Source organism: Dama dama, chromosome 15, assembly GCF_033118175.1.
Source record: "Dama dama isolate Ldn47 chromosome 15, ASM3311817v1, whole genome shotgun sequence".
Taxonomy (NCBI): domain Eukaryota; kingdom Metazoa; phylum Chordata; class Mammalia; order Artiodactyla; family Cervidae; genus Dama; species Dama dama.
In genome coordinates, this window is record NC_083695.1 from 78,674,564 (window position 1) to 78,698,899 (window position 24,336).

At 43.9% G+C, this 24,336-nt stretch overlaps 1 protein-coding gene and 1 pseudogene across 1 annotated transcript; one reads left to right on the forward strand and one right to left on the reverse strand.

The window, feature by feature from the left end:
- The first annotated feature begins 6,182 nt into the window (after positions 1–6,182).
- Positions 6,183–23,950, forward strand: TECTB (tectorin beta). Its single transcript, XM_061162645.1, has 10 exons — positions 6,183–6,258; positions 7,470–7,660; positions 8,995–9,137; positions 9,243–9,315; positions 14,816–14,919; positions 15,061–15,144; positions 19,401–19,563; positions 21,109–21,181; positions 22,280–22,312; positions 23,841–23,950. The coding sequence occupies exons 1-10, from the start codon at positions 6,183–6,185 to the stop codon at positions 23,888–23,890; spliced, it is 990 nt and encodes a 329-aa protein (XP_061018628.1). The 3' UTR covers positions 23,891–23,950.
- The window catches only part of LOC133069900 (guanylate cyclase 2G-like), a 60,297-nt pseudogene continuing 58,677 nt past the window's right edge, over positions 22,717–24,336 (reverse strand).

A 24,336-nucleotide genomic window follows, 5' to 3' on the forward strand; every position in this document is an offset into this window, starting at 1 on the left:
AAAACATGGATCCTAGAGGGCAAGTCTGTGAATTAGTGTTAAGTTTCTAAAGATCCATGGGACACTTACTCTAATTTTAATTATAAATCTATAACCAGAATGGGGGCTTCCCCAGTGCTGCCAGTGGTAAAGAGTCCACCTGCCAATGCCGGATACGCAGGTTCAATCCCTGGGTTGGGAAGATCCCCTGGAGGATGGCATGGCAACCCACTGCAGTGTTCTTGCCTGGAGAATTCCATGGACAGAGGAACCTGATGGGTGACAGTCCATGGGGTAGCAGAGTCAGACATGAATGAGTTCATAACCAGAATGACTGTAATTTGCCAGAGAAAGAAAACCCAGACTGGCACTATCTACCAAGGATGGAAATGTTGAAGATATGAAAGTCCAAGCAAGAGGAAATGTGCTTCAAGTCAAAAAGGAAAGCTTGCTTGGGTATCTGGGAAAAGAGCTCTAAAATGGTGAATGTATTATCTCCATCCTACATCAGAGCCTCCTTAAGTGACATACCCCTACCCCTTGCCTGGAATATTCTGTCCCTACACACACACACACACACACACACACACATGCATACAAGCATACATGCACACATCCTATCAGCATCTACCCCAGCCCCTCATCCTTCAGGTCCCATCTTAAAGAGATTTCCTCAATCATCTAAATTAGATGCCCCTTCTCTGTCTCATTATTCTTTATTTTTAAAGCCTTCTTGTGTCTTTTATCAATATCCTTACATTTACCCCAAGTAGGAGATAGATAGGTAGATATTCATATATATGTATTTAATTACTACCTGGTACATTACAGACACTTATTACATATCTGGTGAATGAATGAGTGAGTAAATGAATGAAAGAATAAATAGATGATACTCTGAGAAGTTTTAAGAACAGAACAAATTACTTGCCTTGAATGTTTTAGACCAGCAATGAGATCCCTAATCCTGATCTGAGGAGGAGCCGTTTTAATTCTTCAGTCCTAAGATTGGAGGAGGGTCCTAGTCCTGAAAGAAAGAAGGCAAAGCTTTATCTCCTGCTTAGAGACGAGCCAGATAAGCCTGGAGAGGCCAATTCGTATGTAGGAACTGGTGGCTATGGGGTCTGGGGAGCTATGGGGGTGGTGGAGCTTCTTGTTCTGATTTTCGGAGGTACTGTCAGAAGAGGGTCTTTCTCATTTCTCAACTCTCCTTTATGAAGTGCATTTGCTAAGAGAGAAACACCACTTTCTTTGGAGAATTGTGAGAGGCCTAGGCCATGGAGGCCTGCAAGGGAACACCCACTCATTTGCAAATTGGCGGAGAGTCTCCCACAAAGTAGAAGAAGGCTTGATTCAGGACTTAAAGGAAACAATGCAATCTGTTCAACAAAGCCAACATTTAACAAACCCGAAACAGTGTGCTTTAAAAACTGAGTTAACAAAGCAGCCTTTTAAATTTTACTGCACGCTTATTGGTTTTATTTTCAAACTTCCATCTGTTACCTCAGTAAGAGTTTACTGGTTTGTTTATCATCATGATTCATCACCTATAAGATTCCTGAGCTATGAACGACAGCGTTGATTGGAATTCTGCAAATGGCAACACTTTTGCATCTGGGCCAGCTTGTACCAATCATGCAAGACCTTTGACTAGAACTGGTACCTTCCATCGCCTGGCAATTCACAACAGAAAGACACAAGGAGAGACAAAACATCTTTCAGATGAGCCTGCCATAAATCCATTTGGGGCGGGGGGTGCGCTTTTAAGATGCTGATATTTTAAAAATCTTCCCATCCATTTCGTGTTTTATGGAGACATAGCCATGGACCTCAGTGGGATCCATGTTGCTTTGGGATCATCTCCCAGTGGTATGCCACTCATTCCATCATCTCAGGAAAGGAAAGGAGTGGTGAAAAGCAGAGAGGATGGGGTAGGGCCATGGAACAGTGGGTAATTACCAAGAAAAAAAATAGGAGCCTCCTACCTTTTATCAGAGCAAGTATCAAATACTGTTTGGGCCAAGTACATTTTGTCCCATTCTATTTCTTATGCAAATTAAACATCTAGAGACCAGCCTGCCACAAAAGTTAACTCTGCTTCCCTGACTTCATTCAACTTGCCCTCGAAAGGAGTATCATGTACCTGATTGTTAGCTGGATTCCCCCCTCCGAGAAATTGTAGGCAAGATCTTATCATTATCGGGCTTCTTTAGAAATCTAAAGCACCTGTCCTTTGTGAAGGTGGGCTTCTAAAGAGAGAAGCATTCCATTAGAAAAATGCCCGGAGTTCATACGGGAACACGATTGACACGTCTTCCCGGCCTGAAGGTACCAACCTCAGAGGAATAAACTAACGAATGTGGATGGAGCACTTACTGTGTGCCAGGGACTGTGCTAAGCAATTCAGAAGCATAATTTCATCAGGCCCTTGCAACAGCCACAGGAGATGGGGAGCCTGAGAATACAGATTTAGAAATGAAGGCTTGGTAAGGTCAAGTCTCTTGCCCAATATCACACAATTGGAAATGGACAGAGCCACAACCCCTAATTCCAGAACCTGTGCTCTTAGTTACCTATGACATAATTCAGCACTAATGACATTAACAAGTACCATCCAGTGACAATCCACTCCTAAGAGGATTCCCTCTTCAGATTTTCCAAGTAGAACTGTGCATAAAACCAGTTTTCCCTGATGTTCTGCCCCTCTAGAGGGCAATAAACCATTCTAGGACTTCCCACTGGTCCTTCCTACTCGTGGTCCAGTGGTTAAGAGTCCACCTGCCAATGCAGGGGACATGGGTTCGAGCCCTGGTCCAGGAAGACTCCACACGCCTCAGGGAAGCTAAGCCCACATGCCACGACTACAGAGCCCGTACTCTGGAGCCCTCATGCAGCAACTACTGAGCTCACAGGCCAAAACCACGGAAAGCCCAGGCTCTGCAACAAGTGAGGCCACCACAGTGAGCAGCTCACACGCTGCACCTAGAGAGTAACCCCCACTCACCACAACTAGAGGAAGCCTGCACACAGCACCAACCCAGCACAGCAAACAACAAGAAAATAAACTTGTAAAATAAAAAGTCAACTTTATTCTAAAAAAAGTAGTCACTCTGTGTAAACTGATTTATATTTCTTTTAATACTCTGAGTAACTGTTATCATAGATATGATCAGAGCCATTCAGGAGAGGAGGAAATTAAGGCTCCCAGAAGCTAAGTAACTTGCCCAAGGACACACAGCTAGTAAGTGGCAGAGGTGGGCTTTGGATCCTAGGCATCTTGTAGGCATCCATCAGATATTTCCACTGGGATATGGGAGAGGCCTGTAGTTCCCCTGAAACCCTTTTCATGAGTGAATTCTGCCCTTCCTCATGAGTTCAGATGATCCTATTGATTGGACTGGGCCAAGGCTGGCTGAAAATAAGGATGTATTGAAGATCGGTGAAAAGAACTCATGTCAGTGTATGGCAAAAACCACCGCAATATTTTAAAGTAATTAGCCTCCAATTAAAAGAACTATTAAAAAAAAAGAATTCTCTTGAAATGGAAACAAGTATCCTAACGTACATGAAAGATCAACACTGAATTATCAGTGACCGATAATCGTTGATACCCAATCAGAAGGGCTGTCCTTATGAAGTTAGGCTTACTTGTTACTTACTCTGTTGAGCATGCCGACCCTCCCTTTTTCCTCCTCCCATCGCATGTTCCCTGTACAGATTTCCATCACTCTGTGCCTCCCACCCACTCACCCACCCAGTTCCTTGTTCTGCTGACTTGCCTTTGTCTTCCCAGAGCCTCATCCCTGGTATACTGTAGGTACTCAACATATGTTTTAAAAAGTAGATGGAAGAAGAAGCTCAGAGATAGTGCTAAATCCTAGGAAAGAGAAACTCAGAATCCATGCATGCCTGTGAGATTCAGGGGCCATTTGTTGCTCAGGAAGTAATGCCTGTAATGAGTTGTGGGGACCAGTATAAACATGCTGATACTTCCAGGTGGCACTGAACTGGATCCCCAGTGTTAGAAGCACTAATGTGTTCCCTCCTTTCCCCCTCTTCAGCCCATTCAGTCTTATGTAAAAAAATACACTCATTGCGTGTGTGTTATACAATGTAGACATGCCTCATGTTGCATGACTCTACCATGGGCACTTCATGGTACTTCCTTGGAAAAGAAAAACAACTCAGGGATGCAAGCTGGTTGCCGGAAATTGTTACTTATCATTTTGTGTCATCTATTTCTTTACCTAGCACTTTACAGTTTATAATAGCCTTTACATCATTCCTCTCCCACCCTGTGAGTTGAGGTTGGGGCTGAGACTTCCATTTATAGAGAAGGAAACTGAGTCACAAAAATCTATCATGGCTGGCCATATGGATCTTTCCTCAGTTCTTAGGTATCATCACTGTAAGCGACACCATTGATTCAACAATAGGTTTTGACGATATAAAGATCTCTATCATATTGTAAATACATATTGCTTATAAGATACACCAATGTTTCTAAGACTTTAAATTATATGCATTCAGAGGGAGAGACACGGATCTTAAAACTAAGGAAATGTGATAAGGTTAACAGAACAAAGACTTAACAAGCATTCTAACTCTGAGGCACTGTGTACAATTTACCTTCTCAGCTACATTGTAAACTCCTGCTTGCAGGGCATTTTTATACACTTTTTACATCTGTCTTCTCAAAATGCTTAATATAGTGGCTTCTGTACAGTAAGCTCTAAGTTGGTTGATAAAAGAGTCTGTTTCCTCTAAAAACAAAAGCTAAAAGAAACCCTTATTTTTCATTCTTAAATTTCATGGTGCTAAAAATTCCCAGAGAATATATTTGGAAATTTGCAGGAGCAGCATTTTATCTGTTGTTTCTTGGGAGATCTTGTTTGGTGACTAAGAACTGAGTCATAAGATTGCCTGTCTGAGAAAGACAAATGTCATGATATCACTTATATGTGGAAACTGAAGTATGATACAAATAAACTTATTTACAAAACAGAGTCACAGACACAAAAACAAATGGAGGTGGGGGGAGATAAACTAGGAGTTTGGGATTAACATATACACACTACTATATATAAAATTAATAAACAACAAGGTCCTACTGTATAGCACAAGGAATTATATTAAATAATTAATCATAATGGAAAAGAGTATGAAAAAGAATATATATATATATATGAATCACTTTGATATACACCAGACATTAACACAACACTGTAGATCAGCTATACTTCCATAAAAAAATTAAGAATTTTTAAAAGTTGTCTAAGTTCCTTCTTCCAGTATCATCACTCTGGGAGACTAATAAGACTTTAGAAAACTCAGGTGCCTACAATCAAAGTTGTATTTTAGAATGAAGTTCTAGATGAACTTCTAGATGAAACTCTAGAAATTCAGGGCTTATTACAAAATATTAGAGAAAAAAATCTTTAACATGTTTGCATGAACACAAGCAGCCTGTTTTTTTCTTTAGTATCAGGTGTAACACTGTGGGACTTAAGTCTTTCTACATTCGCAGTTCAGATCGCCTACACATAAAAAAAAAAAGCAAGAAATAAACCTAAGAAAACAAGATGTAAAAAATGAAAACTGCAACCTGGAACCATGCAGAAAATAGTTTGCTTCTGATCAGAGTTATTTTTTGTATGAGGAGGAAAAATCAACTTTTTATTCCACTCCTAGTTTAAAAACTAGCTATTAAAAAAGTTTCTCCAACTCTGTGAAGCAAAAGAAATTAGCCCCGAGTGGCTGTAACTGAGCTTCCCATCGGATTATTGTGCAAGATTGCCTTTTATTTCCCCCCACAGTGGATAATGCGTGTTCATTGTGATTTATCTGGAGTAGGTTTCTTTTACACACTCGGACTATATAAAGTCCAGGTAGGACTGGGAACACAGGCTTGAGGAGCACCTGAGAGGCAGCCTCCAGTCTGGGAGAATGAAACAGTTGGGAACGTGAGCAGCCGCGTGTGAAATTGACGCTCTCTGCGGTATGAGCCCCATGTTTGCCTCCCAGCCCAGATGAGGAGCCATTAGAAACGGGAGACAGTATCAATATCCTCTGATTGTGCTTCTTTTGTTCTCGCCCTTGATTTTAATTTCTTGCACAAATCTCTGACCTAGAATGATCAAGACTCAGGCCCTGGCAGGACCGTGAACGTTTGGCCAACTTGATTCGGCCACCTGGCAAAAGCAATGGTGATGAGGGCCTTTGTCCTGTTGGCTGTCTTCGCAGAAGCCTCTGCAAGATCTTGCACTCCAAATAAAGCAGGTATGCTCTGGTACTACCCCATTTTCCTGGAAAGGAACATTTCCTGACACGTATCTTCCCAGAGCTCAAAGCTCTGTATTTATATTATTAGGAAAATGCTGTTATGTAGCCAAATAGTCTTCTCTAGTGGCTGAGATGGTAAAGAGTCTGCCTGCAATGTGGGAGCCCTGGGTTCGATCCTTGGGTCAGGAAGATCCCCTGGAGAATGGAATGGCAACCCACTCCAGTATTCTTGCCTGGAGAATCCCATGGATGGAGGAGCCTGATGGGCTACAGTCCATGGGGTGGCAAAGAGTCGGACATGACTGAGCAACTAACATACACACAGAAGCACTTAGCACCCCAATGACCATTCGATTTTTCCTGCAGAAAGTACAAACATATTGGATAAACTTACACTTTTTAAAATTGTGGAAGTGTTACTTGCTTAGTCGTGTCCAACTCTTTGAGACCCCATAGACTGTAGGCTCCTCTTTCCATGGAATTCTCCAGGCAATAAAACTCTAGTGAGTAGCCATTCCCTCACATTGAGGGGGCTAGATAGATGAATAAATAGAGATAAAATCTTCACCTTTTTCCTCTATTTTCCACTTGATTATTGATTTTCTGTGCTATGCCATAAATTACTATTTCATAGCATGATGCATAAACTGACATTTTAACTTTAATGTGCTCATTTCGTGGGATTAAAAAATATGTATATACATTATGTAAATATATATATATATATATATATAAAATCTGGTTTCATACATATATATGAAACCAGATTAAAATATACATGTATTTCCAATTTATTCAATCTAGTTTCAAAAATATGTTCCTTAAAATACGTTCAAGTTTAAATATGGACCAGTTTTGAATACATGTTAAGAACAGACCTGGAGGAGCCTGGAGGGCTGCAGTCCATGGGGTTACATGACTGAGTATGCATGCATGAGGGTGGAGGGAGATGGGTTGGTAGCAATAAACTGGTAGAACTTAAAAAAAAAAAAAGAATAGTGCAGATTTTACACAGAGGTTGCAAAATCTTTAAGTGAGGAATTTTAGTGACTGATGTCGGGGGGAACTTTCATCAGATCTCATGAAGAATAGTAGGGAAAATATTTTTAATCAATTGCTTTGCATGCTAAGCTGTAATAGGAGCTCACCATTTGTAGATTAATATGATTACCAGATCTGATTTCAAACCTTGTCTCTCATCTTTCCAGATGTCATTCTCGTGTTTTGCTATCCCAAAACAATCATCACCAAAATCCCCGAGTGCCCCTATGGATGGGAAGTGCACCAGCTGGCGCTCGGTGGGCTGTGTTACAACGGGGTCCATGAAGCAGGTTACTACCAATTTGTAATCCCAGACTTGTCACCTAAAAACAAGTCCTATTGTGGAACCCAGTCTGAGGTAAGTCCGAACTATACAGGGAAGAGCTGCTAAAAGGAGGCAAGTGGGCCCATCTGCTGTCCATCCTTAAAAGGGTTCAAAATTCACCACTTTCTGATTAAGAGTCAGTCCCAACCCCCAGATTTCCTGAGATGTGAGTGCTATTTAAATTCTTGTCTTCTGCCTAGTTAGGATTTAAATTTTATTCTTCCAATTCATTGCCCGAGTGGCTAGACCACCTTCTACGAGTAGAACAAACCACTGGGTTGGCCAAAAAGTTCATTCAGGGTTCTCTGTAACATCTTACAGCCAACTCGATGCATTTCCCACCTCCGTGTCACCTGGAGCTCTGAGTATGTGCTCATTGCTGCCACTCTTCCTGAGCTGGATAGGTGGGCCATCTTCTACTCAAGATTTTGAAGTGGTGACAAAGGGCATTTGGAAGGCATCTTAAAGGAGAGACCAAAGTATAACACAGCCCATAATTGGGTCTTGTAAAGTACCTAGGATAGATCATCAGAATGAAAAGGAAGCACAGATATCCTCTTGTCAAGTGTCCTTATGGGATGGAGGAGAAACTGGAGACTTCCCAGTCACAGTTCAAGGCCACAACCAGTAGCGATACAATCATGAAGAAAGGCTAGGTCTAGTATTCCTACTGCCTTGACTGTAGGAGACAGTACATCTACTAGGTTTCAGATCCTGGGGACACATTCGCTTCCTAAAGGCCCCACAGTGATTCAGTGATTTAGTGGGAAGAATAATGGGTATGAGTAACAAAAACATCTTGTTTTTCTATATCCTGGTAAAATGAGCTACAAATCGCCTGTGTGGTCTCAGGCAGACCACTTCTCAAGTGAATATTGGAGATCCCCTATAACTCTACTATTCAATGATTTTAAAGTCTAAGAAGTCAGAGAAAAGAATCTCAGAATTAGCGCTTATGATTGGAAGAAGGAAAGATCAAGAACTAGGCAGTAATGTTCTAGAGCTGGGAGCTAGGTGAAGGTGTCACATAAGATTACTTGGGCAGGGGAAAGAAATACAAAGCTGATGTTGGGAGATAAGAGATTCCTGAACCAGTTCAGTTTGGTCAGAAGCCTGATAGGTATATGGATTTTTTTTAAGTACACCACATTCAACTTAGATTATTTTAAACAATCTTGAACAGATGTAAGAACTCTTTACAAAAATTATCAGCTCACCTACAAACAAGAATGGATGTTATATCAATGGCAAACATCTATGTCTCCCCATGGACTTTTTTCTGCGCCATCATCCAATATTTTCCCAAGAACTTTCATTCACATCGTGGGCATAAAGGGCTACCCTAACTGCCTTCTTCCTTTCTCCAGTACAAGCCCCCCATCTACCACTTCTACAGTCACATCGTTTCCAATGACAGCACCGTGATCGTCAAGAACCAGCCCGTGAACTACTCCTTTTCCTGCACCTACCACTCCACCTACCTGGTGAACCAGGCGGCCTTTGACCAGAGGTAAGCTGCTCTAAGAGAGGAGGGCTGGCTGCCTTGCATCTGTTCTGCAGTCCCTGTCAACCAGGCATGTTTCAGTCCTTATGCAAAATTCTCTCCCCTTTTCAGAGTGGCCACTGTTCATGTGAAGAACGGGAGCATGGGCACATTTGAAAGCCAATTGTCTCTCAACTTCTATACTGTAAGTGGTCTCCAGGTCCCCACTGCTGCCCTATGGCCTTTACAGGAAATGATGGGATGTTTCCACAGCATTTATTCTCCTCTAAGCTGTATATGGAAGCCCATTCTTGAACTGGAGTTGAATCACAAGCTTTGGTGTAGTGTTAAGCCTCTTTGAAGACTGGATACAACAGACATTCAGATTCATAGACTGGATGGAAGAAAGGAAAGCTGTCACAGAGAAATAAGGTTAATCTTCCCATTTCACAGATGAGAAAATTGAGATGAGAAATCTTGTGAGTTACCAAATGTCAGTAGGTGGCAAAGACAGCCACAGTCTAATTCTCAATCAAGATTAGTTCCCACTACAACACACTCCAGAGATTTAAATTTAGGATCCAACTCTTGTTCAAACATCAGTCACAATGCAGTGAGCTTCCTACCTGGGACAGGGTTAAGGGGAAAGGCTAGGGTGGCTGCAGATGCCTGGTTTTTTGGTCTCCAAAGCCTTTTGCGTAGTGGGTCTCCTCTATGTCTAATTTTGGCATGCTGCCTATGTTGACATTGAAACTAAAGGCACTCAGAATAAAGCACTCCAGAGAAACCAAGTATGCAATGGTCACTAGCCCAGCTGCCCTCCTTTTACAGGGGTGCTTTGTCTTTTAGACCTGCAGCTTCCAGTGAGGATGCATGCGTAAAGAGACAATAGCCCAGTTGGCTGGAGGAAAACACAGGCAGAAATTAGAAATAGACACCTTTTCGTAAAAGACTAGAACTGGAAGAAAGCCTTAAAGGCCATCAAGTGCAACCTATTCATTTCATAAAGGAAACAATTATCTTGGAACTGGAACTCCTGGAACTCCTGGAACTCCACTGACTTTGAACTCTTGGAACTCACTTAACCAGTTCCCTGAAAGTGAAAAGTCAGTCATGTCCAACTCTTTGCAACCCCATGGACTGTAGTTCATGGAATTCTTCAGGCCAGAATACTGGAGTGGGTAGCCTTTCCCTTCTCCAGGGGATCTTCCCAACCCAGGGATCGAACCCAGGTCTCCTGCATTGCAGGTGAATTCTTTACCAACTGAGCCACAAGGGGAGTCCAGTTCCCAGTTCTCTGGAAGCTATTAATCTGCTGAACTTAGAAGGTGAGATGTAAAAGGGATCCTAGAATAACCTAGTTCATTTTACAGAAAAGGATCTAATACCCAATGAGAAAATGATCTGCCCAAGACCCCACTTGTAGTCTAGAGCAGTTCCCAGTCTGGAACAAGGTCTTCTAACACTGGTCTCCAGGGCAAACTTACTATGCAGGGAATGAAGCGTAAGTGTCATGACCCCTAACATTTCGTTGCTGTTGTTCAGTTGTGCAGTCATGTCCGACTCTTTGTGATCCCATGGACTGCAACACCCAGGATTCCCTGTCCTTCACCATCTCCAGGAGTTTGCTCAAACTCATGTGCATTGAGTTGGTGATGCCATCCAACCATTTCATGCTCTGTCATCCCCTTCTCCTCCAATTTGACATGCAGAGGCCCTTTTTAAGGCCCTGTGTCTAATTTTGTATTCAAAGTTTTAATTCTTTTCTTTCAAGAGGGCTCTCTAAATAAGCTTCAAGGTCCCACAAAACCTAGATCTTCCCCAGGCTACACATCACTAGTGATAAAGTCCTGAGAAAAGGAATCCCATACAACCCCTTGACCTATATGGGCAGGGGCTTGAAGCAATATGGATCACCAGGGTGATGAAATAATGGCAAAACCACTGAAATAACTGAGGAAGGTTCTCCAGGAAGGAAAATAAGCTTCACACATGACAACAAATCCAGGGGACATGTTGATGATGGGTTATCTTTACTACTGAGTCCCTGTCCGGAAGTACAGGATTGTTGCTTTAACCAGATAAAACTGTAGATATGACCCCATGAAGATTTTACGACAGGTGGAAATGGAGAGGCACCATGATTGTCAAAAAATTCACCATCAGTTATGTGGAGCGAAGTTTCAGACATGAATATCAAAACTTAGATCTTTTTAAAGAAAAAACAAAAGTCAGGAAGCATGTTTTCAGCATCACCAGGCCATCCACTGGGCTAGACAGACTGCTTCTTTGAACTGCTAGAAATGAGTTCTTGCTAAGGCTTTCCCTGGGGCCCACCACAACTCTTACAGGACAAAGGAACCTTGGCAACGAGGGGGCTCTGAGGTTACAACTGAGACTTTGGTACTCATTAACATTCCCACAATGGGCTCGGTTTCCTGTGCCTTACCCATGTAGTTGGTATTTTTCTTCTCCTCCCTTCTTCCACTTTCAGAGCATTCTTGTGTGCTTCTGAAGCAACAGCTGATTCCTGCATAAATTTCCATCAAATTAGCAGAGACAGAGCAGTACCCTGCCTGGGCCAGTGGAATCAGCGCACTGCTAATTGCCCAGGATTCCAAGAGCTCCAAATGCTGGGCTCCAAAACCACCAGTTCTGCTCAGCCTGCTTTCTCTCCTCTCTCTCCATCCTCTTCTACTTGTTACTGCGAGTGGTTCTGTAGTTGGTATTCTTGGTGAAAAGTTTTTTTTACTTTCAATCCCAAATAAAGGAAGGTAGTCAACTGGCAGAAGTAGCCTAACACTGAGGTTAAGAAAATAGGCCTTGACATCAGACCACAGGTTGAAAGCTTGGTCCCCTATTTACTGTAGTATGACCTTGGGCAAGTTAGTTAACTCCTCTAAGTCTCCACCTACGAATTTGTTCAATGGGGATAATAATAGCACTTACCTGAGAGGTTTGTTTTAAGGGTTAAATGAAATAATCTTTATAAAACACTTTGCACAGTTCCTGGCACAAATAAATGTCCAAGGAAGTAGTCATTCTCATAATTGTAAATTTTGACCTCATTTTTAAAATATCTATTTGGCTATGTCTAGTCTTAGTTGCAGCATGTAGTTCCCTGACCAGGGATTGAACCCAGGCTCCCTGCATTGGATAACCAGAGTCCCAGCCACTGGAGCACCAGAGAGGTCTCCAGACCTCATTTAAACTGGAAACTGAGAGCTCCTGGCTCTAGCACTGTTACTTTTATAGGGTTGAACGTCAATGTCAGAGTGGGATTAGGTTGACTTTTATTCAATCAAAAATGGTATACGCTGTTGCTTTTAGCTAGACAGAAACAAATGACAAAGCTGGGATGGAACAAATGTAAGAAACAGAGACCAAAATCATAGACTTCCAGAGTCAGAACAAACCTCAGAGGTGATTAATGTAGACCTTCCATCTAATGCCCCAAACCCTCTGCAAGACTGCTGAGGGATGAACTCCCTGTCTCTTCCAAGGACGATGACAAATTGGGCCTTCCCATTTTAGGTCAACATGTGAAACCTGACGTCCTGAGCTCTGGCCCACTGGTCCCAATTCTCTCCTCTGAAATGATACTGCTAAAGGTCCTTCAACTAGCTTGAGCCCATCTTTCCCAAACTAAATATCATCCCACACTTGGTGGTCCATTCATCATCTTATTCACTCTTCTCTGAGTATGATCCCCTGGATTAATGCTCCTACTAAAAGGTGGAGCCCAGAATTTGCCAAAACAAATTGCCTGGGTCTTAAAGGGTGATGTTCTCTGGACATAGGTCCCTAATTTTCATGTTATTAAGAAAGTAGGGGGGACACACTGAGGATTGCCTTCTGTCAGGTGAGAAGTAGAGAAACTGACCATCAAAGGTGTTTCTTCTCAGAAATTGAACTAAGGGTGAAGATTGTGTTTGACACTTTGTAACAATCAGGAGGGTTCCTCTGCAAGTGGAGGCATCCCAATATTCCAATTCCTGGTTCCTAGGAGAGGGGGGCCAGGAGAAATACCTCTAGCTACATTGGTGATGGTATTATCATCCTTGGGTAGATCCTACATTTGGAAACAGTCCCTTGAAATAAAATAAACCTCAGAAAATAATAAGGAACATTAGAAGCCACTATCCTCTGCCACTTCAACTTGCACATTAAGCTGATCACTTATATTCAAGAATGTTATTATTTAATCATTACAACCATTTAAATGGTGCAGGGGGCTGAGAGAAGGGAAGAAAAAATATTGACTTCTGGGTGACCAAGTCAGGAGGCCCTGGCTAGACCCGCGATTGATAAGATAATGTAAGAGACCCTAGAAGATGATCCTGAACCCTCTTGTCAATTCCCTAAATTTGACGCTTAGGGAGTTAAGGTCTATATCATCTAGATGTCCTTGCTGTCATTGTTTACCCATTGCAGTTCTGTAAATCTCTAAGTTCATGAAACTCAATTTTTTCATTAGTATCCTGGTCTAAGCTTTATGCTCCTATTGCATACAGCCACCATCATAGAAACAGTTCTGCAAGGCAGACGAAGGCAAAAGGTATTCCCGTTTTGAAGATGGGAATACTAAGGATCAAAAGGCTGCCTTGCCTGTAGTGTGTCCCAAGTTAGTGATGGGAACTAGGATTAATCCAGGATCCTTGTCTTGATTCCCCTGTACTTGAATCATGGCAATGAGTCCCAATTGTCCCTGAATTGAAGCCATAGTCTCCTGGATCCACCCCTACAGGCTAACTTCCTCTCCTGCCCTCCTCACTCCCTGCCTCTCCCCACCGCCCCTTTACTCACTCACGTTCCAGCAGACTGGCCACCCTGCTGTCCTGCTTGCCTCTCTCTCCCCCTACAGCCTTTTCCTGCATGGCCTGATGCCTGCATGGCATCTCCTCCCTCCAGTTTTGATTCAAATGTCACTTCCTCAAGGAAGCCTCCCAACCACTGCATTTCAAATTAAAACCTGTCCCCTCCTTGCACTCCCAATCCACCTTACCCTGCTCTACATTTTTTAAATAGTTTTTCTATATAGAATACTAGAGTCTATCCTAGCCATATAATTCATTTAACCTACTGTCGGCTGTCCAACTCCCTTGCTAGAATGTCAGGTGGCTGGAGACAGCGATCTCTACTTGTTCACTGATAAATCTCAACAGACAGGACAGCCTGACGTAGAGACTCTCTCAACAGAGAGAGCAGTTCCTGATACATAGTAGGTGATCAGAAAGTTGTTTCTGTTGTTGATGTTAACTGAACTTGGAATCAGAGTAAAAACTTTGCAATCCAAGCTGGAATCTGCTCAAGGAAATAGTAGAGGAACAAGGGCAGTGCAGGGTTGTATGCATTTGGTCCCATGTCTTTTGGTGATTCAGTAAACCACAAACCTTCAGCACTGCTGGATTCCACTCTTTTTCCATCAAGCAAGTCTCACTCCTCATCAGCATAGATGCAACATACAGTACATGTCTCACTGTAACCAGCAAACCCAGTTATATAATGTCCTCATCCCTGCTAAGATGGCACTAGGATCCTAGGAGGTATCACTTCTCTGGCCCAAGAGGGTCTCACTGTGGTCTCACAGCCTGTGTCTTTGGGTTGATCCCCACCCCCCATCCCGTCCTGATGTATCTGCTCCTGTCAGACCAAACTACTCAGCCTGACAGATCATAATGCCCAGTGTCAATTTCCTTCCAAAGAATGCCAAGTTCTCCACTAAGAAAGAAGCGCCTTTTATCCTGGAGACATCCGAAATCGGTTCAGATCTGTTTGCAGGAGTAGAAGCCAAAGGGTTAAGCATTAGGTAAGTATGTGTTCTTATTGTCTGTATTTGCAAATACAAAGATGAGAAAAAAGAACCAGACCAGAGGCTTTTTAATCACCCAGCGTTTCTAGGCATATAATTCTCAGGCTTAAAGTGAGATGCATTTTGTTTCATTTCCAGGTTTAAAGTGGTTTTGAACAGCTGTTGGGCCACACCCTCGGCTGATTTCATGTATCCTTTGCAGTGGCAGCTGATCAACAAGGGGTAGGTATGGTTCTCTGGACCACAAGGCTGAGAGGTGAGACCGGGTGATCCGGGGTAACTCTGGCTTGGGATGGCTGGGAGGAAGAGATGAAGCCTGTTGGGGCCACTTAGTGACTTCCTCTGTATTTCCAGACTGAGTAATTATACTAGGAAAAGCCTACATAGTACTTTCTAGGTAACAGATACTACCCCGAGAGCTTTATCTTGTATTAACTCACTTCCCTGACAACTCACTTCCCTGACAAGGTGAGTATGATTACTATCATTTCCTCTTTCCAGATGAGGAAACTGAGGCATAGGAGGAGTTAAGTAATGTCACATAATTCGTGTATGTGCGTTTTTATGGGGAAATGGGCACGCTGGATTCAAATCCAGTCCATCTGACATCAGAACCCAGATGAGGACTAAATTAGATGTCCATGTAAAAAGTTTAGCACATAGTACCTGGTTGGTATCCAATCGATTTTAATATCATTGTTTTTATTTACTAATAATTCCATGGGTAATTCTTAAAATTTAGAGGACTAAAGTATTGGAATTATAGCATAGAAAAGTGATTCTAGAAATCACACATAGATGGTTTAGAAACAGTACACGGGAGGTATAAAGACCAGCTTAGAGGCTGTGACAGCTCTAGAGCCCAAGGTGATAAGACCTGAATCAACGTTATAGCTAAGTGAATGAAAAGAAGGTCATCCAATGCCATCCAAGCAGGGAGAAGCAATAAAAATTTAGCAACCGATCGGATATAGTAGAGGGAAGGACAGGGCATCTGAAGAACATGTGACAAAGAATGCTTTCTACTGTTGACTGTGGATTGTGAAGATGAGGAATAGTTTGTAAGCTCCCAGGGAAGAGAGGTTCTGGGTAAGGGAGTCTGGATTCTCCTTGAGTTCATGATGACATGCTGACCCTGAGATGACAATTGTCTAGAAACACTTAGAATTGTAACTTTGGAAAACAAAAGAGAGGATGAGTTAGATTAGAGATGCAGGCATTGTCCACACAATGCGCAGTAAACTCAGAAGAGGCCATTCCCCAAACCAAAGCAGACAATTACACTGGAACCCATCAGGGCTAAGCAAAAATACAGGGGCCAGGGACAAAGATGATGAGATAACAAAGATAAAGCCACTTTGGATCTTTATTTAAGAAGCACTCATACAGCCCTTGGGCTTCCCTTGAGGCTCAGCTGGTAAAGAATCCACCTGCAATGCTGGAGACCTAGGTTTGATCCCTGGGTTGGGAAGACCTGCTGGAGAAGGGAAAGGCTACCCACTCCAATATTCTGGCCTGGAGAATTCCATGGACTGTATAGTCCATGGGGTTGCAAAGAGTTGGACACGACTGAGTGACTTCACTTTATATAGCTCTTACAACATACCAGACACTGCTCTAGATAGGTATTTTACAAATACTTTCTTCAATTTCATTAAAATTCCTATAAAGTAGGTAGTATAGTAATCACTATTTTATAGATGAGGAAACTGAGGAACAGACAGATTGAAATTCCAGAAGTCTAAGCTAGTAAAGGGATGGATGATCTGAGCAGCATTATGGACAGAGGAGCCTGGCAGGCTACAGTCCATGGGGTCGCAAAGAATAGAACATCACTGAATGCACGTGCGCACACGCACACACACGTCACCTAATACCACGGGGTAGGATAGGTCAGTAAGGGCCACATGCAAGCCACCTATCTTCCTGCAGGGATGAGAGCTCAGTTTGGGTCCTTATTTCATATGTTATTGAATGAGCCATTTAGGTTTTGTTGTTGATGGTACAAATCCAGTGACTTCAGAGAGATTCTAAAATAAATTATTGACCTATAGGGACTTTGAAATTACCAACAGGCATTGGGAACCTCTGTCAAACAAAGGCCACACAAGAGCAAAGTCTTCTGACACATCATGGAATTGTCTCCTTAGATAGTTCTGGTCCTCTTGCTCACCTAGCAGATGTGTGATATGACAGAAAAGGGAATGCTTGTGACTTTGGGGTAGTCTCTACAAGTGGTCCTCGAACTCTAGTGCACACAGGATTTTCTTCGGGTGCCTGCTCCTCATGCAGACCCATCGCAAACCTACAACTTCAGAAGATCCCAGGGTGAACCCTGGGAATCTGCATTTAAGTGCTGCTAAATCAAAGAAGCCCTGATATAGTTGCAAACTCTGCCTAGCTGAAATGGCCCCTTGAGGCTGGAGATATATGCACAAAATCCAGTGCCAAAGGGGAGAATTAGAAAGTCCACTCCATAACCTCCCACATGCTTTTGGTTCACATCAGTCCCTTTGGGAGGAAAGCTCAGTTTTCAAGATGCCTGGAGAGATTGGAATAAATAGGTTGTCAGGAATTTTGACCTCAGATGGGGAAAGGAGACTCCTGTGACGTCAGCGTAAAAGCCTCCCTGTGGGCATTCTGCAATCCTGAGCTACCTGTCACGGACAGGCAAAGGCCACGGCCAGCTCCGAGAGACAGCAGTGCCAAGGCATCTAGGCCTGCCTGATGCCGGCCGCCAGCAAAGCTCTGCTCGCGCTGTTTTCCACTGGCTGACACCAGGCCTTGGACACTCCAGCAGCAAGGATCTATTTTAAGCTTAGTCTTGAATCTGTACAAGGATCTCAGGTTTATTGACCGAATGATCCTTCAAGAGTCTTGTTTCACAGCTCGGAAAATGCCCCCAGCTCTGTCACTGCTCAGAGGCCTCCACCGACAGAACCCCGCTTCCGGCCTTGGTCAGATAAAGGATGCAGTGTTCATGCCTCATTTCACTCAATGACTCTCAGAGTTAACATCCCATCTGTCCTCCCTCTAATTTGGCCCCTAATGTCTGATTCTGATAGAGGGGGCAGGGGAGGGTCCACCATGAAGATTCCCTGGGGTGGTTGCTCTGCTCTCTGTTGTATGTCTTAAGTTGGAACGACAGTAGAGTCAGAGGGACACGCCAGGAGAGGCATGAACTTTGGGGTCCAAGTGGGGCTGTTCACTGGTCTTGAGCTCTTGAATTCATAGACCTTTGTTCGATAGAGGTCAGATCCTGATGCTCATCGTCACCTGTATGCAAGACTCCACACTCTGTGGGCCTCCCAAGAAACACTCTGTCTCTTCCAAACACCTGGTTGAGTGTCTGGCACTTACGTAGAGAATCCATATGTGCTGGGCAAACGAAAAATTATTGTGCTTAAACCAGGGTTTCCCAATCTCCCATCCAAGTACTAACCAGGCCCGCCCGACCCTGCTTAGCTTCCGAAAGCAGACGAGATCGGGTGTGTTCAGGGTGGTATGGCCGTAGACCAGGGTTTCCCAATCTTGACACCATGGACTTTTTGGGCTGGATCAGTCTTTGTTGTGGGGTCTGTCCCGTGCCCTCCAAGACATTCTGTAGCATCCCTGAGCTCTATCCTTTAGACGCCAGGAGCATTCCCCTGCCCCTCAAGTCATGACAACCACATGCCAAATGGCCCCAAATGACCCAAACATGGGTTTCAACCCATGTCCATCTATGTTATCATTTTTTTTCTTTTACTGCAATTGTACTTTTGGAACTTTGAAACTTCCCAATAGCACATTCTCCTTACAGAGAATTTAGGGGAAAAAAAAAAAACAAAAACCATAAAGGTGAAAGAAAAAAAGCAAAAACTGTCCATAATAGCCAGGATTAACATTTAGGTGGTATCCTTTGAGCCATTTTTCTGTGTGCATATTAAAAATGTCCCTTTTTTACCAAAGTAGTTACGTATAATAGAATGGACATAAAACTTAAGTAATAGAATGTAAATTCAAATTCCCAGTGGCAAAACCTCATAATACACACACAGCAACGTGTTGGGTGTGACCTGGACAGAGGTGGCTGTGGCAGCAGGCTGGGAAATGCTGCTCCTAGCACCACCATTTCCATTTTGGACACATGCTGAGAGTCTGGACATATTCCAGTCCTCCAAGGACACTATCTTGGGGGTTTCATTTCTTTAGGACAGAGATGTGATGGCTTACCAGATGTGTGGCTTCTCAAAAGTTGTTTCACCCTGGCTGTACTCTGTAGAATAGGGATGACCACAACCATCTCATAGCTCCTCAAAGAGACCCCAGAGAAATGAAGATAAGTGAGGTGCCACCAGTCAAAGTGCTTCAGAAGGATAGCATGCTGTGTAACGGCCCAGAAGAGGCTATGCGTGACTTTGCCTCAGACACCTTTGCTAGAGTTCATGAGGTGACCTGTCTCCCCCACATCCCTCCCCCAACCCCATGTGCTCCAGCTGCCCCACGGATGAAACCGTCCTCGTGCATGAGAATGGGAAAGACCACAGGGCAACCTTCCAATTCAACGCCTTCCGGTTCCAGAACATCCCCAAACTGTCCAAGGTGTGGTTACACTGCGAGACGTTCATCTGTGACAGTGAGAAGCTCTCCTGCCCAGTGGTAAGCCACCCCTCCTGGAACGAGAGTGTTACCTGAGCGTGGGCGGGGGGGGGGGGGGGGGGGGTGGGGTGGGGGGGGGGGGGGAGAGCAGTGTTTGAGAAACTGTATTTTTTTTTTTTTTTAAGCTGAGAAATTATCACTAGACCCTCTAGGTGTGTGCTGAGGACATTCTGGAGGAAAGGATGTTAAGGGTGGGAGCAGATGTCCCAGGCGGTTCTGGCCCACCACCAACAAACTCCATGGTCTGGCCCATGTCACTTAACATCTGAGCCTGGTTTTCCCATCTTTAAAGATAGAGTGGTGATGAGTAATAGGGGCCCTTCTCTTCAGAGAGTGGGGTTAGGGAAAATGAAAGCAATAACAGACGTGGAAATGCTTTGGAAAAGTTAAAAGGATAAGGGAAATTCAAAATCCAGGTGATAGCAGTAAGCTCTGGATGGAAGGCAAAGGTACTTTCAGCTCTTGACTTACCAGCCTGAGGGTCCATCTCTGGGACTTGTGATGGACTGGTGAGATGCTGTAGGAATTCCCACATGAGAGCATAGTTGTTCTGGGCCCGAAAGAAAGGGCCCAGCTTCCCAGACACATTTAGTGTAGCTCATGCAGGGTGGTCAGTTTCCCTTCTGCTTCTCCCCCAAGAAGTTGCTGCAAGATCATTCAACATGCAGAGTAAATTCAGGTGGGAGAGAGTTTTCCGTTGGGACCTGGTGGAACCTGGTCCTTAGAGCAGTGGTCCCAAAGTGCAGTCCACGCAGCTTCAACATCACTTGGGAACTTGTTAGATGAGGATGCAAATTCTCATCCCCCTACCCCAAATCTACCTGATTCAGACACTCTGGGTGGGCCCAGCCATCTGTGCTTTAGCAAGCTCATTGGGTAATTCTGAGGCATGCTCCAGTTTGAAAACCACTGCCTTATAGATCTCAAAGCAATTAATTCCAAACTGTCACCTCCTTCAGTGCATTTGGACCAGAGTCCTCAGTAAGGAGGGACACAGTGTTTCTGAAGAGGGTACCTGCTTACCTGTAGTAACCAACAGAAATAAGATGATTATTTCAATTGATTCCTATTTGGCCAAACAGTACTCACTTATGTGCACAAATAGATAAAGGGAAGGCAGTTAGAGAAACATTTAACTGTTCCTGGAAGGATAATCATTGGTATTACCCTTAGAAAACAAAAACGAACCAGAACACATTTTTCAGGTGTCCACATCTCAAACCACTCTGACTATAGTAACTATGGGCAAAAGTCTTGCTTCTCATCAAAAGAAACAGGGTTAGTTTCCACCACATGCTATGTGGATTTGTTTCAGTTTGAAGAGCTCATGATGGAAAGATTTCTTCCTTTTTTTCAAGTCAGAGAAGGGATGAAATACACCTCTCTCTTGGTTATAAAAGAATAAGGGAACTAGTATCTGAGGTCTGGGGAATTTTGACTCCATCAAGTTTGTGACTTTTGGGAAAAAAAAAAATCTCTTTTCTCTCCTGTGTTTCTCATCCCACCTCCACCCTCCCCTCCCCTTGGCTTCTGCTGGGTCTCCAGACTTGTGACAAGCGGAAACGCCTCCTCCGGGACCAGACCGGAGGCGTGCTGGTGGTGGAGCTCTCCCTCCGTAGTAAGCTTCTCTGTTTTCCAAATGGTTGCCTTCATGTCGGGCTATGTCCACAGGCACGGCCAGTTTGAGCATTTTCACTGAATTGCCAAACCAGTTGTGCCTGTAGACACAACCTTTACCTGCAACGAGTCTCCCCACCTGGGGGCAGTGGGGAGGTTTGTTAATTACCCTAAAAAGTTGGGCCTGTGGCTGAAATTCCAATGCCCCCCAGGGACTACGAAATGCTGAACTTCCAGACACGGTGTGCAGGCAATAATAATAGAAAATGAAGCTACTGGGGCATCCAGGGCAAGTCAACAAACCAGTAAAGGAGTGAGCTTGGCCTGGGTTGGTGCTGGGGTTTCAGAAATAAAGGAGCCCCATATGGGTCTTGTCTTCTAGAATGTACCATCCAGCAAAGAGAGAGATGCTAAATGCTAAGGGAAAGGGAGATGACTGTTTGTCATGGTGGGGGAGGCAGGGTCTATGGGAATGGACAGGTGGGCAATTCAACCTAGTCAGGCTTAGGGAAGACCTCTGTGGGTTGTCTTGAAGTCTGGCCCTCACGGCGACTGTGACATCAAGGGTGGGCAAGACTGTGGCCAGGCTGGAGTCACCAAGCTCTGGCCAGGAACCCAAACCCAGTCACTACCTGATTTTGTATGATCTTCAAGCTAAGAATGGTTTTTCCTTTTTATGTCGTTGAGAAAAATCAAAACAGTATTTCATAATACTCGAAAATTATATTAAATTCAAATTTCAGTGTTTCTACAGAAAGTTTTATTGGAACATGGCCACACTGTTTCATTTAAGGGTTGTCTCCACCTGCTTTCAATCACCTCAAGTGGTTGCAATAGAGACCATGTGGTCTGTGAAGCTGAAAATATTTGCTATCACCTGCCCTTTCCAGAAAGTTTACCAACCCCTGCTATAGAGAGCTGAGAAGAGAATGGTGAGATGAAGCCTTGTCAAGCCTGCTAGAAATTTTGTCCTAAAGGCAATGGGGGGGTCGGTTGGTTTAATCAGGGGAAAATCAGTCAGGTTTGTGTTTTAGGAACACAGCTGCTCCCTCTGCGATATTTTCTTAAAGCTTCTGCATTTTCTCTTTACTCACTACAGGCAGGGGATCCTCTGGTCTCTATAGCTTCTCAGGTAAGGAAAAGAGCTCCATGCAATGTTTTTAACAGGCAGAAGTGTGTTTCAAAGGGGCTTCCCAAGTGGCGCTAGTGGTAGAGAACCTACCTGCCAATGCAGGGTTCGATCCCTGGGTCAGAAAGATCCCCTGGAGGAGGGCATGGCAATCCATTCCAGTAATCTTGCCTGGGCAGAGAAGCCTGGCAGGCAATAGACCGTAGAGTTGCCAAGAGTCAGATATGACCAAAGCGATTTAGCATGCATGTGTAATTTTTTAATTAACTTATTTTTTATTGAAGGATAATTGCTTTACAGAATTTTGCTGTTTTCTGTCAAACCTCAAAATGAATCAGCCGTAGGTGTACACATATCCCCTCCCTTTTGAACCTCCCTCCCGTCTCCCTCCCCATCTCACCCCTCCAGGTTGATAGAGACCCTGTTTGAATTTCCTGAGCCATACAGCAAATTCCCATGTGTTTTAAAAGAAGCTTACCTTTGGTCCCTTAAGGTATACTTTAAAGCACATCTGAATGAGGTGGAGGGGGGCTGGAGGTCGAGGTCTCTCTCCAACCAGCCCCTGAGCTCGGAAGGGAGGGAGGAGCTGGGGGCAAGTTGGATGAAGCAGAATGGGATCCATACCCCCAGCCCCACCAAGTCTGAGCAAAGATATCACCAGGTGGTTTCTTTGGGGTTTCTGCATTTGGAGAGCTTGAGTTTTCAATAATCTGTTCATTCAACAAATATTTCTAGTCCCTTCTGTGACCCTGCTGTCATGAACTGAGTGACCTTGAGCCATGACCTCACCCGTGCATCCCCCAGTTTCCTCTTTGAAGCTGGGTTAATAATTACCCATCTCATACACAGAAGTTGTTGTGTGGATTAACTATTACAGCTAAGAGCCCTAACCAATGCTCAGCATGCAGCAAACATCCAGTAAATATCAACCATAATTACTGACTCTGTGCCAGGCACTCTTCTAGGTGGTATGACTATCACAGTGAACAAAGCAAGCAGGGCTCCTGCCCTTCCTAATATGTGTGAAGTGGGGTGGGTGGGAGCTGAATAGTGATTTAGATTGCAGCCTGAGAAGCCTCTTGGGAGAAGATCTCATCAAATGAGGAGGAGGAGGTAGCTATGCGAGAAGATGGGCAGGACAATTCTATTTATTCGCAAACTCACAGATGTAGGCTTTGCTCTCACAGTTACAGGAAAGCATGCAAACCAATTCCTTATGATACTCAGATTCTCATTCTTAAAGGAAGTTCTACAGCTAACGCCATACAGTGAAAAGCAGCATCACTATATTATTTAAGTTCAGGTTCCCATTTGTCAGAGTTCCATATCCTGAGCTTCCTCTGTTGGGTTCTTGCACTGATGAAGGTGAGCTATGGAAAGCCTGGAGGATGAAACAATCTGACTACACACAAAACTTGCAGAGCTTTGTGAAAACCCACTCAACGCCCTTGAGTGGACTCTTTGATGTTGACGCTTTTGCTGAGTTCTCCTTGTCGAATTGTTTCTGTCTCCTTTCCTGTCTGGTCCACAGATGTGCTCTATCACCTCATCGTGATGCTGGGGGTTTGCGCTGCATTATAAGGGAGAGCTGGGCAGGCAGCTGCAGCTCCTCCACGAAGACCATCTCCTCTGTCAATGACAAACCCACATTTATTGCACTGCCAAAAAGAACAAACAGAAGAGCAAATCGTTGGGGAGCAGAGAATAGCGCTTTGCCAAATATGTGTTCTGGTGATCTTTGTGAATTTTACTGATTGTTTTTTCTTTGGTGCCCCACTTCCTCCTATGACTTCCTGTGGCTCTTAAGTTCTGCCGTCTCTCCCCTGCAGCTGGCGGGGGAGTCTCCTTTCCCCAGATTCAAGTCGGGGCTGCAGTGGACTCCTTTGAAAGTTATTCTAATTTTAAGAGAGTAGCAACCAAGCACAGTTGAACATTTTGAGGAGACGGTAGAGAATAAGCACAAAGTCAGCACTGGGGACAGAACACACAGGAACAGCCAACTCTGCCGAAGGGGCCTTTGTCATCGA